General features: G+C 44.5%; 1 protein-coding gene across 5 annotated transcripts in view; it reads right to left on the bottom strand.

The window, feature by feature from the left end:
• Positions 1 to 18,160, bottom strand: part of CAB39L (calcium binding protein 39 like) — a 1,166,132-nt gene that overhangs the window by 815,718 nt on the left and 332,254 nt on the right. For 4 of the 5 annotated variants that reach the window (XM_069640065.1, XM_069640066.1, XM_069640068.1 and 1 more), the window contains one exon: positions 7,313 to 7,458. In XM_069640065.1, coding sequence (XP_069496166.1) covers positions 7,313 to 7,423 — 111 coding nt within the window. In that variant the 5' untranslated portion in view covers positions 7,424 to 7,458. Of the gene's footprint in view, positions 1 to 7,305; positions 7,459 to 18,160 lie in introns of all 5 variants that reach the window. The other variant, XM_069640069.1, reaches the window with a different exon arrangement.

Here is an 18,160-nt window from a genome sequence, read left to right as displayed (position 1 = left end):
TTCTTGTTTCTCTCTGTGTAAAATGTGCTGTACCTGCCTTAGCCGTCTGTCAATAAACAAAAGTTTGAAAAAAAAAAGAAACCAATGTGATGTTAGTAACAAAGGTGACTTATTTTGAACCATTTATAAAACGATATTTTAACATGAGGCGTCAACTCGCTTAAACAATGTGTGAGACAATGTTTTGACATGGGGCGTCAACACTGAAATGTGTTTCTGGGAATCCGCAACCACACCGGAAATGAACAGCTCTTAAAGTCAGTGTGTTGCCGAGACCCGCCTTCAGGACGCTATGGATACTTGAGCACAAGGAGAATGCAGTTCCATGCACAGGGCCCTGTGCACCATACATAAAAACCTTCCGCTTGATTTCACTTGGAGTAGCAACACATTTATTCGTGGATTATTAGGCTCATTGTTAATGTAGCATTTCACATTGCACCATCTGATGAAGAAGTGTGTGGGACTTTGTAAGGTAAGGCTTTCTTCCATCTCTGTATAGAATTTTCAGTTAATCTTACAAAAAGGTACCAAAATCTGCATCTAGTCTGAGTGGAGTATCGAATTAATCATGCAGCCAGAATTTTTGAGTATATTTTTGCGTCTCAGTGGTAGTGTGAAGGACTACAGGATTCACATTTGGTTGGTTTCTTTCCCATTTTCAATATTCAAATGTAGTTGATTTCATGGATCGGGTAATGACACTTGTTTCTTAGATTTCATTAAACTATTTCTTAAGTGGAGAGATTGGGACTTCTGTAAAGTTCGTGATAACAGGTTAGTGAAACCATCATGGTCCGGGGGATTTATTAATAGGAAGAGACTTACTTGTTATCCTTAATTCCGCTTCCAGGATCAGAAACTCCAAATTCCCTCTATCCGCCCCTGACAGTTTAGGTAATGTTACTGATGAGAGGTATGTGCTATGACCAACCCGATCAAGTTTTTTCTTCCCCGCGATTCCTTGTGGAAGCACTCCACAAGGTCCACTTTTTTATTTCTCTTCCCTCCTCCTGCGCCCATGCAAGTCTAAGAGGTGGGAAACATAATCACGTGATTTATGCTCATGTATTTTAGCTGCTAAAAATCGGTTTGCCATATTGCCCCTCAAATGATATGCCTGTTTAAATTGAAGTAGGGCTTGCGTCTTTCATCCGCTGTATGCAACTCCTTGTTATTTTTTACTCGAGCCAGAACTTCTGGAAACCGGTTGAACTATACTCCTCCTCTAATCATTTGATGGTGGCTTTATATGGATCTTCTTTCCTGCTAAGCCTTCTAGTACCCTGATGTCCTACTAATCAGTTACCCACAAACCACTGCTTTCGTGGGTACCTTGAAAGTCGTGCCTTTAAACACCTGTGTATAGGCGCATTATAAATGCCATATCATATCATTTTGCCGCATCCCATACAAGGTCCCAACACATTCCTTTTGCGACATTCTCATAGAAGTATTGGTTATGTCAGATCATATAGACATGTAGCTGAGTATGAGATCATTCAACCTCCATGCCTTTCGCTCTTTCGGAGGCGAGGTTGTTGCCAGCAGGTTTATTGAGATAGGTGGATCAGATACGTACCTCAATTCAACATCAACTGACGTTATTGTGTGGATTAATGAGCATGAACCCCAAATTATAGCTATTCTTGAAAACCCTTTATGCACATGGGAGTAATGTGTGTATTGCCTCTGACCCTCATTACAGAATCTCCATCTTTCAATCATCGAAAAAATAAACAGAATTGATTGGCTAGGGCCTGTTGGTTACATCCGTCTGCCTGTAAAGCTAGAAGGGTTTTGCCCATCTGTGGATCCAGCATAATAATGTAATCCCCCCTTACAACTATATGACCCTTGCTAAACTGCCCTATTACGAGAGAAATATTTAAGAAGACTTGAGCTTGGTTGTTATTTTGAGTGTAATGAGTAATGAATGTAATCATCTGGCCCTCCAGTTTCCCTTTGACTAAAAGGTATCACCTCTATGGGTGATAAGAGCAGGGAACAGGAAGTGTGGATTATTTGGGTGAGGATAGTGGAGTTGGACGGAATTTGTGAGGTATTGGTCTTGGAGTGAAAACGGTTTTGCAATGTGAGCGTTTGTGTGGCAAGTGAGTAGAAGGGAGTGGATTTGAAGTGAACGGCACTGGGTGAAAGTGTTGTGAACCCAGCCTCAGGCTGATGCTAAACCTCAAAGACCCAGTAGGTCACAGAAGACTGAAGCAGGGCAATAATGCACCACCGTGTAATGCCAAATACAAACGTAATCCAAAAAGTATGATGTCTGAGCACAGTACCTGATGTTCAGGGAGTTTCCACCAACAGAAGAACAATGTACCTTCTAATGGCATTGCAGTGGGTGGTTGGAAACAGGAAGAAGAAAGGAGAAGCACAGAAGTCCTCCGAAAGACATCAACAGTACATTTCCCGCACATAAAGACAAATTAAGGATGTAATCCAATTAAGGTCCACAAGAGAAAACACAGGTACTTCCTGCAGCCAAATCCAGTGGGTCCACGAAGAAGTGAAATGGGCTTGAAGAACAATGCTAAGGAGCACTGCTGTACGGGCTGACTCTTTTTGTAGTGATGAGGTGTTACACGACATCAGGACATTGTGCAGAACTACCCTTTCCGGCCTTCTGGAAAGTGTAGTTCTTGCAAGAGCCGTACCGCATTTAGCCATTTCCATCATTGCGTCCAGCCGTTACGTGGACAAAATGGCCCGTCGGACCCCATACAGAGTAATCCTTCTACAGCACTGTTGCCTGAATGTTTGTGTAGTCTAGTGAGAGGACAGGAGTAGCAGTGGAAGGTGGAGAGCTTTATTGAGAGGGGGAGTGCAGTAGTTGGAGGAGGAGAGCATTAGTGGGAGGAGAGGAGTAGTGGGAGTGGATGAGAGTAGTATTAGTAGGAATGGAGAAGAGAAGTAGTTAGTGGAAGATAGGGGAGTACTAAAGTGGAGTGGGAGGAGTGGTAACATCAAAGGGTGGCAGCGAGGATAGAAGTTAAACATCTAAGAGAATGAGGACTGGTTGGAGGAGTAAGCTGCAGGGAAGTGGTAGTAAGTGTGGAGGAGAAGAGGTGAGTGGGCATGAGAGAAGTAGCTTAAAGATCACAGTGTATGAGTCCAAGGCACTATGAAGGCACTATCAAAACCCATGTCAAACACCTACTTTTGGTTAGATTAGGGGAGATAGGAAGTCCCTGAAAGAGTTTAGATAGCCTTCTTTTAGAAAGCCATCATTAGAGGAAGCCAGGAATTAGGCTCTACGTTAGTGCCAAACAGTGGCACTAACAAGGGATTACAGATGTCTAGGTTTGGCATGGAACCCCACGGGAGATGAGAGAGTATGGAATGGCCCTAGGGCCCAAAAATTAGCAATACAAACACTTGATTAGTGTTAGTGGTTCGCAGTAGCTATTGTGCCATTCCCGACATGGGTTTCTTGTAAGAAAGCAAAACAAGCCCCTAAATCAGTCAACTTCTGTAGAACGGATTTCCTCTTCCACAGGGAGTTCCTTCCTTGTACATTTCAAGTTATAATTATGAGTGATTATACTTCAGAACTCTCACAGGGTATTAATCGGTTAGTCAGAAATGGGTCTTACCCCACCCTGCAATCCCGGTGCTCAAGCATGTACAAAGCCTAATTGGTTTAATTACGCAGCAAACTTTAATAACAACATCCTCTATTTCCCCCAGCCACACCCATCCCAAAAACGTTTCAATTAAAAAACGGTCTCATGAAAAAGCAAGCACATGTAATCTTCAGTTGTTCCCTCTCACAAAGCCATCATATTCTTTGGTGGTTTATCTTAGTCTCTGCTGGTAGGCCTATACCTGTCTGGGTGCTCTATGAATGTCTCTTCCCGATCAAATAAGTAGCCTCACTCTGATCATGTACGGTTCTTCTTCTCCAGACCCTTTGGCTTTCCAGACTTCCAACTCTTTTTCTCCAGGTGCCATTGTGGGGAATGATCTTTGATGCAGAGTTGTCCAAGGTTTTGACAGAGATGTCTCCCGATTCATCTGGTTGTTCCCCCTCCATTATTTTCACTGCCCATTTTCTCCCGTTAATAGTGAAAGTAATGCCTTTGCGCAAATACCCACCTGTAATGTATCTGCTTTTCTCATAGTCACTCCATCAGTTGCAGGAGTGCTTTTATTTTGCTAATGTTGAGGAGGTGGCATGGTTCAAGAATAGTAAAACGTTGGCATCGCTGAATTGGATCTTGGCAAGTTCCTTACTGTATTCATTATTTGGTACCCAACGGTATAGAAGTGCACTCAGGGGAGCACTTCTGGAAGTAAGCTGGTTTATAGCCCTCGTTCGGTGTGTTCTGTCCAGGTCCATGGTGGTGTCTTCTGGTAATTTAAGTATGAAACAGCACAGACCATGGACAAATCCTGGAAGTTCTTTATGAGTGATACAAGTTGGAATGGCTCCCATGCGGCTATTGTTTTACTGGGATCAGTTCTCTGCATCTTCTTGTTTGGCTTCAAAGGCTTCGTGTTGGGCTTCTAATGCTTCATATTTGTGGGACCATTCGCTCGTTTCATAAGATTATTAGCAGACCGTTGTACCTACTCCCTCCAAGCACTTTGCGGATTCCTGAATTGAATTAGCCAAGGTGGCAATCGTATGCAAGATCTATGTGATACTATTTTGGATTTCTCTTTTTTATTTCTGCTGGGAGGTGTTGGAGGTCTGTTTTTGTTGTGGGAAGGAACGTGCAAGCAGGTGAGGTGTCTTCTCTGTGTACCATCACCATTGTGGCTCCAATTGTCTTGGCTTTTTCCTGTCCCTGTGGCAATGAGACAATACCAAGTTTGTCCCTCACTTTTGCAGATTTAGCCATAATCAATGTAGCGACACCGACTCTGAAGATTGTTGTACGCAGACAGTAACGTGGCATCCTCAAGCAATCCAAGTTCTTTAACAGAAGTCTCCTTTAATGCACCTCTAGAATCATTAAAAAAAACATTCGAGGCATAGTTCTCCTACTCGCATATCAGCCTTGTAGGTGGATTCAGACTGTACAGCTCTGCCAGAAGACCGAGCCCTCACCTCAATGGCACAGCCGCTGCATCCCCTTAAGTGAATAATGGCGATGACTCAGCTCTGGAGACAGGGAGGCTGGAGGAAGCCAGGGATCAATTGCGACTGTGTAGCAGATATGGTGGACCCACTGGAGGGTACGGGGGAGTCTATCCCTCACTGTCGAGCAAGGCCCAGATTGGAGCCTGCCAATCTCAAAGAGGAGGGATGTGCCATTTCCACAGGGAACAATGGAGATCCATCCAGTCTCCCTTGTCTGATGTGGATTGTGCCAACTTAGACCCAGAGGGAGAACTTACTCCCAAATAAAAGGGGGGAGGCCCGAAATCAGGCTGTGTACCAAGTTATCTGTTGGGAGACCCTTAGATTACGGGCTGATTGTTGCAGGCCACTATGTTCACCCAAATGAAGTCCCAGCAGAGCGGCTTCCCCAGGGCGCTGCATCTCATAGGGATCTGGAACTCTGGAGCGCCCCAAATCCTTCCCCAGACACTCCAGAGGGTTTTATTGCTTAGCTTTCATTGCTTAGCTAGGTTCGGCTTTGCCAGAGTGGGTGTCTTTTACGCAGCCTCAAGTCCCTGCTAGGTCAGGAGGCACTCAAGGAGCCATCTTGCTAGACAGGTCACCAGGCCACGGCCACTGCTAGCCAGTTTTAGAGTTATCTTTGTACATAAGTATTTAAATGAACTTTTTGCCCATCAAAAAGGGGTTAGTTTCCCCACTTATGTTTGTTGCGTCTCAGAAAATGTCATTCAAAATCTCTGATCTATCAACATTCATTTTAAAGCCAGGCAATTTGCCAAATGCTTTAATTTCTTTCATTGCTCCATTAAATTAATTTAAGTAGTCACTCAAAGAGAGAATCAGATCGTCTGCAAAGAAATTAAATTTTATATTCAATACTTCCTATGTTTAGCTCTGTTATTTCTCTACTGCTTCTTACCCGTTCTGAAAGCGGCTCCATTATACAGGCCAGCAGGATGGGGATAGGTGACACCCCTGTCCTGTTCCTCTATAAAGCCTCACTGAGTGATGGAGCCATCTAGATCTATTCTTGCAATGGGATTCTATAGTTACCCATTATCATGTTTGTGATATGGGCTAAATCCAAATGTATCCAGGACTTTTCTTAAGAAGGACTAGTCCACCCTATCAAATGCTTTTTTCAGAATCGAAGGATAGTAATAGGAATGGATCAGACCCCTTTGTCAGCTTTATCCACCAGTAGTAGTACTCTTATGTTATCGCTAGTAGCGCTCCCTGTAATTTAGCCCGACTGATCAGGGTTTACCAGGATTGGAGTCCATTTTTCTAGTTTGGTAGTTATGGTCCGAGTATAAATCATAATATCTAAATTAGAGAGTTAGGCCTATAGTAGGCATGGTTGCATGGATTCTTTCCCACTAATGGGTTCAATGCAACATAAGCTTCTTTAATGAAATAACTAAACTACCCCTTCTCAAAAACAATTAAACAGTTTAGTTAATGGTTGTGCCAATTCCAGGGCTGTAGGTTTATAAAATGTGGTTGTCAAACTATCTGGGCCCAGGCTTTCCCTGGCCTTTAACCACTTTATAGTTACCATCACTTCATCTCTTTCTATTGGTGCATCTAACCAGCTTTTGAATTCCTTTGATGGATATCTCACACTCCCACTTTCTAAAGGTATAGCCTCATATTATTTTAGTAACCAAAAGTAGGATAGTGTTGTGGCAAGAACCGTGTACATAGTCAATAGTTGTGTAGGACTTAAAATGGAATGATCTGGGCCCAGAACCTTCTGCTGAGCTTAATCAAGCCTCAACCCAAAAGTAAAAAAAATAAAACCTGCTTTAAGGCAGCAGGGACATGATAACTTACAAATAATGATACTAATAGTAATCTAATGAGTCTAACAAAACAGATCTGGAAAAAGGTCAAGCACTCTATGAAAACAGAAAAAGTACAAAGCAAGCTAATTACATTGAAAAAGAAAACAAATCAAATTAGAACTGGTCAATACAATGCAGCTAAGTGCCACATATATTTAAAATAGATAATAAACGTTCTTGCTAAAAAGACCATTTCTAAAATATTGATTATTGAATTATTATTGTCCACAAGTTTTTAGACGTTGTTGTAGAACAGCCATTTAATTCAGAGTTTCACGTCTTTCTTGGATTTATAATGGTAGACTTTTAAGACAGACAAGAAACTCCCAAAAAGGTGTATGTAGCATTATACAGGGTGATTTACATTACCTCATACCTTTTCTGTCTTTTTATCATTCTTTTCCAATATTGCCATGTTTTCCTTCAAGGTTTTCACAATTTCCACTGGATTTTTGTGTGATTTACTAAACAAAGGCATTTTTTTCATCTTGTTCCGTCCCTCTTCGTACTTCTGCGTGTTGTCTTGAACAAAAGAAAAATGGTACGTTAACCCCATTACAAATTTTCTTTACAATTTTCTTGACAGTTAATACAGTAATAAAACACAATAGAGAAGGGACGTCTGCTTCTCGCAGAAACCTATGAGCTTATAAGTTATAAACTACAACATAAGCACATTATAAAAAGATAAGAAGTTTAAGGTTTTGGATTCATACATAAACACACACGTTTTATTATATTACTTCATTATTTAAATCATGTTTCACCTAATCTCTATCACATTCATGGTTGGAACATACGTATTTCAAATTTCAGTGAGTATGTGGAAGATAAACAGATTTAGATGAACGTCAGCAGTAAATATATATCAAGCACATGTACTCTTCCTCTGTGTAGCACCATTTTGAAAGGCTTGGTTAAATAAAGAAACAATTCTTATAGTTGATAATGCTAATGATGACAATGACAATACAGTAAAATCTCCCCCACTGGAAGACAGCACCCTTATGAGGAGGAAAACAAAATAAGAGGGTCTGTGACCCTCAGAGTAAAAGAGACAGAATCCTACGTTTGGCAGGAGAGGGAACCATGCGGTCATGAATCAGAACTGCGAGTCTGGGACCCACACCCATATGAAAGCTGGAGAGTAAGAGGGTCTGGGACTCTGAGGGCAAAGGGATAAAGAGAAAAGATGTACATGCTTGGCAGGAGAGTAAACCAAGTTGGCACACTACTGCATGGCGTGTCTGGAACACGCACAATTATAAGAGCCAAATGCCAAGGTGAACTTTATCTGAGAGAATAAGGGTCTGGGACCAAGCAAGATAAAGAATTCTGTGGTACATTATTGTGAAAGCTTCAAAGGGGCCAGAGAAAGGAAGACAGATCCCTTGGCTAACAGAGTATTGTTTTGGACTTTGGAAAGTGTAAAAAGAAGCCAGGAACGGGGAAATACTTTGCCTGGCATACCGAACTTTTGTTTGCCCTTTTGTAAACTTTCAAGAAAACCACATAATAAGGAAACAACCTACTAGTCAGTTAAGCAGAAGACGACGTGATCCAGGGAAAAGAAGCCATATCCTGGATACAACAACATTGTTCCTTTCGGAGAGTACATTTGCTTATTTATTAAAACTACCAGAGACATTTAGATTTTTTTGTTAGCAAAGAACGCTTACACTTTTTCCTCAGTGGAGATAATATCCTTGCACATTCGATTCAGGCTAAGAGTGCTAAGGTCAGTAGTAGGGCTTTTGGACACAAAAGTGACTGACTACTTGTTTTGACATCCTGATGATTTCATTTGTTTTCTTTGAGGCAGGGAAACCCCTCTTAGCATTAGGGACAGAAAGGCATTAAACGAACCCTCTTTTTGTATGACCCAAACATGTCACCTCTGTGTCCGAGCTCTACTTCTGCACCCTTACAGCATTTACTTCCACAGTTTAAACACAGTTCCCCAACTAGCTGTTCTTGTGCAACATAAACCTCCATAGTATTCTCTGGCCTTGCCAACATCACTCTCTAAAAGGAATGACAAGGGCTGACTAAAAATGGGCAAAATGCAATCATTGCGTGGAACAGGGTTTTCTACAATTAAGTAGTGTTACCATTTTACACATCCATTTGCCAACCTTCATAATGCAATACCTTACTCGCACGTCGGAATACAGTGTTTGGTTGTTGTCATTTTCTCTTTCCTGAAAAGCAGACTCCGAGCTGCATGGGACATTAGAGGTTTTAATTCAGTGACATAGTCCTCTTCAAACATCTTTAGCCATCTATTGCACCCAGGAACTCATTCCAGCAGCTTTGGTTTGCCTGTTTGGGCAGTTGTTTCTCTAAGATAACACCAGGGGCCAGATGATTGAACATTTGCACCAGTACTAAAAGATAAGCAAATGAGCTTAATGCCTAAAACTGTATGGAGCAAGTAGGATTTGTCCCAATAAGTATTATCTAAAAACGTTTGCACAAGGGGAAAAATGGATTAGACTGTTTTTGTTCCGTGTTTGCCGACTACTATAAAAATATGTCTACAACATTTCTTTTAATGTTATGCGGAAAACAGAGATAAATATACAGCTTCATATTTTCCCCACATATTCCCCCCCCCATTAAAGTTTTAGACAATGTGAATTGGGGCAAAACCTCTCCAATTCATTCCCGATTGACATGAAAACAAACCTAATTTGAGACAGATTTTCACAGCTCCCATATATAGGCCCACTACCAGCAATAAATAAGTATAAATATATTCTAGTAATAGTGGATTCTTGCACTAAGTTCACCTGGATGATTCCACAAAAGAGAGCAGACTGCAAATCAGTCATACAGGCACTCCTGGGTGTAGTAGCCATGACAGAAACTCAAACGCTCCATGCTGATAATGCTAAAGCTTTCGCAGGGCAGGCCCTAAGAAAGGCATTAGAGGCTTGGGGATCAGAGCTGCACTTGCAAACCACTCAGTAATGTTGCGTCCTTTCAGTGGGGGCGGGGGAGGTGTTCAACTGGGTAGACCATGTGCATCTAGTTAGCCGAAGTTTAAATAATTTACCACCCCTGTCTCTATGCAACGGTAAGACTCCACTAAACTCTTGTTTGGGAGAACAATGTTTATGCCTGCTCTACACACTCTCCCCAGGCCCCTCTCTAGGCAAGAGCAACTGCTGGTAACAACGCTGCTGAGGGAAGCCCTCCAGGAGGAACCTGTCGAGGCCAGTCCTGAGACCACCCTCAAAGCAGGAGATTGGGCCCTGGGTCCTGGAGAAGATCCTACAGACCAGCAATGCAAGTAATCAGAGTTAAAGGTTGCAGTAAAGCTGTCCTGCCCACAATACCACCCAAGAGAGGTACCAGGCAAGTTTCTACAGATCACCTGAAACACGCTCCAGATGGTTACCGTAATGTTTCCATGCAATCCCCCTTTTCCAGTTGAGAATCCCGCAGAAGAAGAAGAGATGGAAATCCGACAAATGATGATTGGCGTTCCAGGTAAGGGAAGAATATGCCACTCTTGACTACTACTCCACAATTCAGGGAAGTACTGCAGGTCTGCCAAGTTGGAAACAAAAAGCATTTCTGGTTGCTAAAGCAAAGAAAGAATTCTTTTGGACAGACTTTCTGAACCGGTGCTACATAATGCTGGCAGTAAATTTCATTCCACTGTGGCCTCACTGTGTTTCTCATCTCACTAACTTTGGGGCATTTTTTGAGCAAGGTTTCCACCACACCTGCAAGCAAAGAAGTTCTTCTAAAGCCTTTAAGTTCGTCACACATCTTAGAGAAAAGAGTGCTCCAAGAGCCAGGAACTCCAGCCTCAATACAAATGTTTCCTCTAACCATGGGTCATGTGTGGATGGAATCATTTAAGACATTTAATGGCCCAGCCAAGCAGCTGCAAGTTCACACTTTTTCTGTGATTGATGAATCCAAACTGTTTGCAAGCAGTAATCCTGTGTTAAGAACATATAGAGAACTGTTAAGAACTAGGCTCCAGATATTTACGCAAAATGCATGGTTTGATTTTTTTTTTAAATTATTTTTATTAAGTTTTACAACATAAACAGTTAAAGAAACATCCCCATTCCCCCCCATCCGCTCCCCCCGGGATAATCCACCCATCGGTTTGACTTCTGTTTGTAAACTCAGTTGCTTATCTGAACATATCAAGAATTCTTAATTTTGTGTGGGCACCATTGTTCCATATAGTCACTTTGTAGGTACTCCAACGTGTCCGACCATTCTTCCCTGAATTTCTGATCGTTCCCTTGCAAGTTGTAAGTGATGTGTTCCATTGTTATGTGGGACCATGTTCTACGTATCCAATCTATTGCAATGGGCGGGGGCTTCCATTTATGGGCGATTTCCAACCACACCCTAATTAAAAGTCCCATGAAATTTCTTTTCTGTGTTTTGGTGAGGGTTTTGTCCTTTGGGTCCCAGATCCCACAAAGCCACACCTCCTCCACCAGAGCCCAGCCCCCTGGAACATTGAGCTCACGCGATTCTTCACGTCGGTCCAGTATTGTTGGAGATTTGGGCAGTCCCACCAAATATGTCTCCAATTTCCTTCCCCTCCACATGCCCTCCAGCATACGTTGGGGGGGTCTCGGAACATCCCGTGGAGCCTTTCTGGTGTGTAGTGCCATTGCAGGAGGATTTTCATCCACATTTCTTTTGAGTGTATGGCTCTCGTAAGTTTAGATATCATCCCCCACGTATATTCCCACCTACTCCTTGGGATCGTCCTTCTTAAAGTTTTTTCCCCATCTCTTGATATATTGCCAAGTGACCTTCTCCTCTGAGGAGTTGATGAATCTTTATGTATTCGATATCAACTTCATTGTCCCATCATTTGACATGATGTATTGCTCGAACGGGGTTAGCTCTCTGGTGGCCGCTTGTCGTATTCTCGGTGTGTCTAGCCAATGGTACAGCTGGTCATATTTATAACTATCCTTCCCCTGCAGGTGTAATAGGGAAGTACAATCTTTGAAGGACCTTATTTGTTGGTCCTGATACATGTCCCCAACCATATAGCAACCCGATTCCTCCTACTTTTGAAAAGCCTTTTTTTCTAGACCAGGCGGGAATTCCAGGTTTCTTAATAGCGGCATGAATGGGGCTGGGTCTTTGGTTGGAGTGCCTTTCTTAGTTGCTCAGTCCCATATTTCCACTGCTGCCTGCATGATTTCGCTTATGTGTAGGTTTGGATGTCTATGTGTCTTCCCCGCCCATAGCATATGTCTTGTTGGGGTAGTGGCCACTGCCTTACCTTGGGCGACCCACAGTTTTTGGGACTCATCCAGTATCCATTCCTACAGGACCCATAGTTGGGCTGCCTCATAATATCTTCTAAAGTGGGGCAGTGCACATCCCCCGTCTTTCCGGGAGGCAGTTAGAACCGAACTTGAGACTGTAGGAGTTTTCCCTTGCCAGATATATTCCTTGTCTGCCTGCGTTAGGGATTTAAAGAATGACCTTGGGGGTCTTATTGGTAGGGCCTGAAATAGGTATAGAAGTTTAGGTCGGATGCTCATCTTGATAACCGTTATCCGCCCCCACCATGATATCGATAGTGGGTTCCACCTTTGCATGTCCCTTCCAATTTGTTGCAACAGATTCGGGTAGTTTTGGGAATATAATTGTTGTATTTTATGTGTAAGGGTGATACCCAGGTATTTGGTCCCTGTCTTAGCAATTTTTAATTGGAGGGTGTCTGCTACCGAGTGTATTCGAGTCGTATCGCCCGCAAATATCAGGATTTCTGCCCGTTTATCTTAAGGCCGGATTTGGAGCCATATTTGTCTATCTCCTGCATCAGGGTAGGGAGAGAATTTACGGGATTCCCCCAACGTCATCAACATATTGTCAGCGTACGCTATTGTTTTGTGGGTGATTCCTCCCATGTCTATGCCCTTTATGCTTTGATTGTCCCTTATTTGCGTTAGCATGGTTCCAGGAAGATTGCGTACAACAGGGGGGATAGTGGGCATCCCTGTTTCGTCCCTCTCTCAATAAGTATCTTGTTTGACAATGACCCATTCACCGCTACCCTGATGTTGGGGGGAGTTGTAATTGGCTTTTATCATTTTAATAAATGTTTCTCCTATGCCCATCTTCCTCAGTATTTGGAATAGTAGGGACCATTCTACTCGGTCGAACGCCTTTTCTGCGTCCAATGTTAGTATCACCGCCGACGTGCCTGTTATACCTATTTTTTCCACGATGGGGAGGACCCTCCTAATATTGTCTTGTTTTTGTCGTCCGGGGATGAATCCTGACTGATCCTGGTGGATCAGTTTTGAGAGCACCTGGGTGAGTCTGTAGGCCAAGATTTTAGTGTACAGCTTAGCGTCTAGATTTATCAGTGCTAGCGGTCTGTAGGAGGATGGTAATTCGGGGTCTTTCCCTTGTTTGTGTATCACCAGCATCTCAGCCACATTCATCGTTGGGGTAATGTTGTGTTTTTCTTTGAAGGAGTTATATAACTCTGTCAGAGTCGGACCAGTATGTCTCTGTATTCCTTATAGAATAATTCTGTGTAGCTGTCTGGGCCCGGGGCCTTATTTCTGGGGAGATCTCTAATTGCCTTATTGACCTCTTCTATTGTTATGTCACTGTCTAATGTGTGTTTCTCTGTGGCGGATAGCACTGTAAGGTCCACCCCCTCCAAATATGTTTTTTGGAGATTCTCATCCGGATGGTCTTAAGAATACAAAGTTCTGTAGAACCTCTCCAGTATCTCCCCCATTTCGGTTATTTGGGTCTTTCTATTCCCCGTGTCATCACGGAGAGCCATTATTGTCCTATCTTGTTGTTTCCCCTTCAGTTGTCTGGCTAATAGTTTATCCGCTCTGTTAGCTTTAGTATAGTACCAGTGTTTTAGCCTCAGTAAGTGTCTTTCTGCTTTTTTTGTGCGGATCGCTTCTAACTGGCCTTGGACATGCCTCAGAGCTTTTTGTAGTTTTATTGTTGGTTTCAGAAATAGTTCTGCTTGAATGCTCCCGATTTTGGCCTCCAGTTCCCTTTCCCACTGGTGATTAAGCTTTTCTTTTTGGGCCTTCAGTGCAATTATGTGTCCCCTGGTTACTGCCTTTAAGGCCTCCCATTGTGTTTCAATCGATATGTCTGGGCGGTTGTTGTTTGTGAGGTACTCAAGTGATTTGTTCTCGGACATTATTCCCCATTACAGGATCTCTAATTATCTCCTCAGGAAGTCGTCATTTCCTTAACCCGGTCGCCCATGGGGCTAGTGCTATCTCAGCCCATAGAGGGGCATGGTCAGACAGTGATATGGAACCAATGTCGGTCTTTCTTGTTTTGCCTAGGATGCCCGGTCAGGCCCACAATCCTAGACATCGTATGGTGTACGTGTGAGTAATAGGTATATCCTCGGAGGTTGGTATTTATGTGTCTCCAGATGTCTCCTAATGCCAGGTTGGACATTTTCTTTTTTAGGGCCTCCGTGGGAGAGCCTTGCCCCTGCTGTCTGGGGATTGATCTGTCCAGTAGGGGGTTCCCATGCTATATTCAGGTCTCCCCCCAATATTATTACCGCTGTAGCAAAGCGTGCCAGCCTTTCAAGCATATCTTTGAGGAATCCCTCCTGACCTGTGTTGGGGGCGTAGAAAACCGCCAGAGTTAGGAGGTAGCCTTCTATTACCGGGTTAGCTAGCAAATATCTGCCCTGTTTATCCGCTTCTGTTTGGAGCACTTGTACCTTTAGGGAATCCCTAAATGCGATCAGAACCCCCGCCTTTTTGTCTTTAGCGTTTGCCTGTATTATGTGATTGTATCCCTTCAATCGTACCTTTCCCTTGTCCTGTCCCTTTATGTGTGTTTCTTGTAACATGATAATATTATATCTGTCAGTGTTCTACTTTTTTTCTTTTGACAGGAGAATTGAGACCGCTTATGTTATATGTTAGAACCTTAGTACCCATCACGTTTCTAAATGGAAGGTCTCTGAGTTCATCCTTTGATATGGTCTATATGTTCTGTGGTGGTTCCCGGTTTCCCTCCCCTCCCCCCCAGGCTAACCCCAACTCGCCAACTTTCCACCCTTCCCCCGCAAACTGTCCTGGGATGAGCCCTGGTTCCTATGTTCGCCCCGGCGTTGCGCCGTGCGCGCCATGCTCATCTGTCCTCAGGGATAACTTGTAGGGTATACTAAACCCCTCTGGATTCCAAAAGGTGCCACGGGGGCCCGCCGCCACCCCCCCTTCTGCACCTTATGTTGTGGAAAAATCTCCTCCTTCCATCTTGTTCTCTTCATGTATGCCTGCGTGGATATGCCATAGTTGCTCCGAAGGAAGCATCAGGAGCTTCCCCATTTAATGTCACTTCTCTTTTGGCGTTGGAGCTCTACCCTTTTTCTGTTCTCGTCGAGAGCCATTCTGACCTTTTCTGGGTTCTTTTATCCCTCTTCACCCCTTGTGATTCTTCCTCTTGATCTTGTGTGCCCAATATTGGTCTCCCCTCCTCACATGTCGTTATTCTCCTCTGCTTACCTTCCCATGTAAACAGGAGCCCGAAGGGGACTGTCCATTTATATCTAATCTGTTTTGCCGTTAGGGTTTTCACCACTGGGCCCATTTCTCTGCGCTTCTGTAGTGTGGACTGTGCCAGATCTTGATATAGCTGCACCTCCTCCCTATTCATCCTGATGTGTTCCATATTCCCGGCTTTCTGTAGTATCAGCTCTTTTTGGGGATATGGGGAGAGGGCAGCTAGAACGTCTCTTGGCCTCGCGCCTGGTTCTCCCGTCCTCTCTGGACCTACCCTATGGACCCTGTCAATTCCTACTTCTTCATCCTCCTTTGCGTGTAGGATCTCTTTAAAGACCTGTTGTACTGCTTCTTTCAGGTATCTGTCCTCCACTGCTTCTGCCATATTTTCTATTCTTATATTCGATCTATGTGATCTATTTTCAAGATCTTCGCACTGTAATTCGAGGTTGTGAGTACGAGTCAGGAGTTGCTCTTGAACTTCTGCGTTCTGTTGTGCCTCCTCGTCAAGGTTTTGGGAATATTTTTTTCCAGGGTGTCCGTCCTTTTTCCCCAGATTCGTGATCTCCGTTCTTAGTTCTTGCATAGCTGTTCTCATGTCCTTTTTCATGGCTTCGAATTGTCTGAGTTGTTGCTAGAAATTGCGTCTGGAACTCCCCGAACCACGATTTCATGTCTTCCCTGGTTGCCATGTCGGGGTCCAGCGAGTTCGGGATCTCTGTCGTGGGTTGGACCCCTTGGGTCTTTTTCCTAGTGGACGTGAATGAGTTGGAGGGTTCAGGCCCCCAGAGTTGCGTTAGGCTCTGATCCCCTCGCTTTTGTGGTGTTCGTTGGTCCTGTTGCGCTGTCCTCTCCCTGGATTTTGACATAGGTGCTGGTAAGATTCGTCTATGTTGTCAATTCTGTTAGAGGGAGCTGCTCCTTTGATTGGTCCCTCGGGTTAGTGCAGGGGTAATGGCTAGCCCCTACTTTGCCTCCAATTGTCAACTGCACGTCCTGCTGGGTGGGGTTGCGCCTCTAATTGGTGCTCACAGAGTGCCTGTTGCCCCCCCATCAGTTCTCTTTGTTAGGGGGGGTTGCTAGGAGGGGTTGCCAGCTTTTGTTTCTCACACTCTGTCTTAATGTGAAGGATCTGCTATTCCGTGCCAGAGTGTGACCCTTGGGGGTTTATTGTGATGTTTACTGTACTGCAGGGCTCTCCTTATACAGTATCCCCTCGGTATTGAGGAGATGGCTCCCTCCTATGTTGAGAGGTGTGGGGGGAGAACATGTCCTCTATTCACGCTGGGCCCCCCTGCTGGGTGGGGGGTCCCGCTGGGTGGGGGGGTCAAGCAGCTGGGTCTGGTGAGGTATGGCTTAGGGGTCTTCTCTGTGCCGGCCTCCATTCTTGTTAATTAGACCCTGCCCCCTCCAGCCCCCGCACCGTGTACCTGGAAGAATGGCTGCTGGCCGCCGGGGATGTCCTCTGTCTCTCTGCGTGCAGGTTTCTCTTGGCCGCGGACGGTATCCTGCTCACATGATCCGGAGTAGCAGTGCCTTTCTCAGGCTGTATCCTGCCCCCGTCCACCGTCGTCCCGAGCCCGTCTGCTGCAGGGCTGGGTCGCTTCTTCTGCCTGGGTTTGGGCTTGAGGTGTCGTGTTCTGCCGACTACGGTCCTTGCATCGTCTCAGGGCCGTCCACGGCTGGATCGAGTTGCTTCTCCTGCGTAGGTGCGGTGCGTTCCCGGTTCTTCCTCCTGCGTTCAGGACCCCCTCTGCCGTTGCCGAGGGTGTCCGCCTCAGGGGCCGGGGCCGTGGCCGCTGTAAAGTCTTCCGGCTTGGTGGTTCCCGGGGCCGCTCCAGTCTGTACCTTGGGGCGGCACTCCTGCATTGAGATCCGTGGGGTGTCCCGGCTTCAAGGAGTCGCATGCGACGGGGCTCGTCTCCGCACTTGGGCTTCTTGGATTCGCCCTCTGTAATCTTCGCCGGACGAGTCGTTTGATGCCCGCTGCTGATGTCGGATGTAGGTGGATGTTTTCCGCTTCTTTATTGTTCTTTATTGATGCGGCCTTAATGGGGGACGGAGCGACTCTCACACACGTCCGCTTCCCATCGCCGCCATCATGGAATCCGTTGTTTGATGTTTTTGATGATGTTGAGGATCTCCATGATATGGGGTCCCATGTGTGTTATGTGCGATATTACAAAGCCTTTTTACTTGTCAAGCTTGAGCCCATGCTGTGGCCCAAATACACTTTCTGGAAACACTGCGCAGTGCCTTTTCAAACCAATAGTCATGAATTCCAAGCACAGTTCCCATACATTTCACTTACACCATACCAAGCAGGCATTACATGTTTGAAAACCAGTATAAATTCCCTCAAGAGCCACATGATGCAAAGCACATGTATGCATGTTGCAGATTCAGTCTTTTTTGACAGAGAATACTTTTCAAACAAGACTGAACAAACATGGCGAAGAAACTGTCCCTCTATGGTCTACTTGGGGTCAACAGATATGGCAAATCAAAGGTGTTCACACGTTAGACATAGCATACACATTTGATGTATTTTTTAAATGATACACAGTTCCAGACCACGTGCCGTAATAGGAACTTGAGCTTCTACGCAGAATGGAAGAGGGAAGAAGGCGAGTTCTCGAGTGAATCCTATAGAGAAGAAAAATAACGCAATTACACCAAGCATTTTACCTATGCATCAGGGAGACCTGTAT

This window comes from Ambystoma mexicanum, chromosome 7q (genome assembly GCF_040938575.1).
Source record: "Ambystoma mexicanum isolate Mex_15411 chromosome 7q, UKY_AmexF1_1, whole genome shotgun sequence".
Lineage (NCBI taxonomy): Eukaryota > Metazoa > Chordata > Amphibia > Caudata > Ambystomatidae > Ambystoma > Ambystoma mexicanum.
This window is presented reverse-complemented; position numbering and strand designations above follow the sequence as displayed.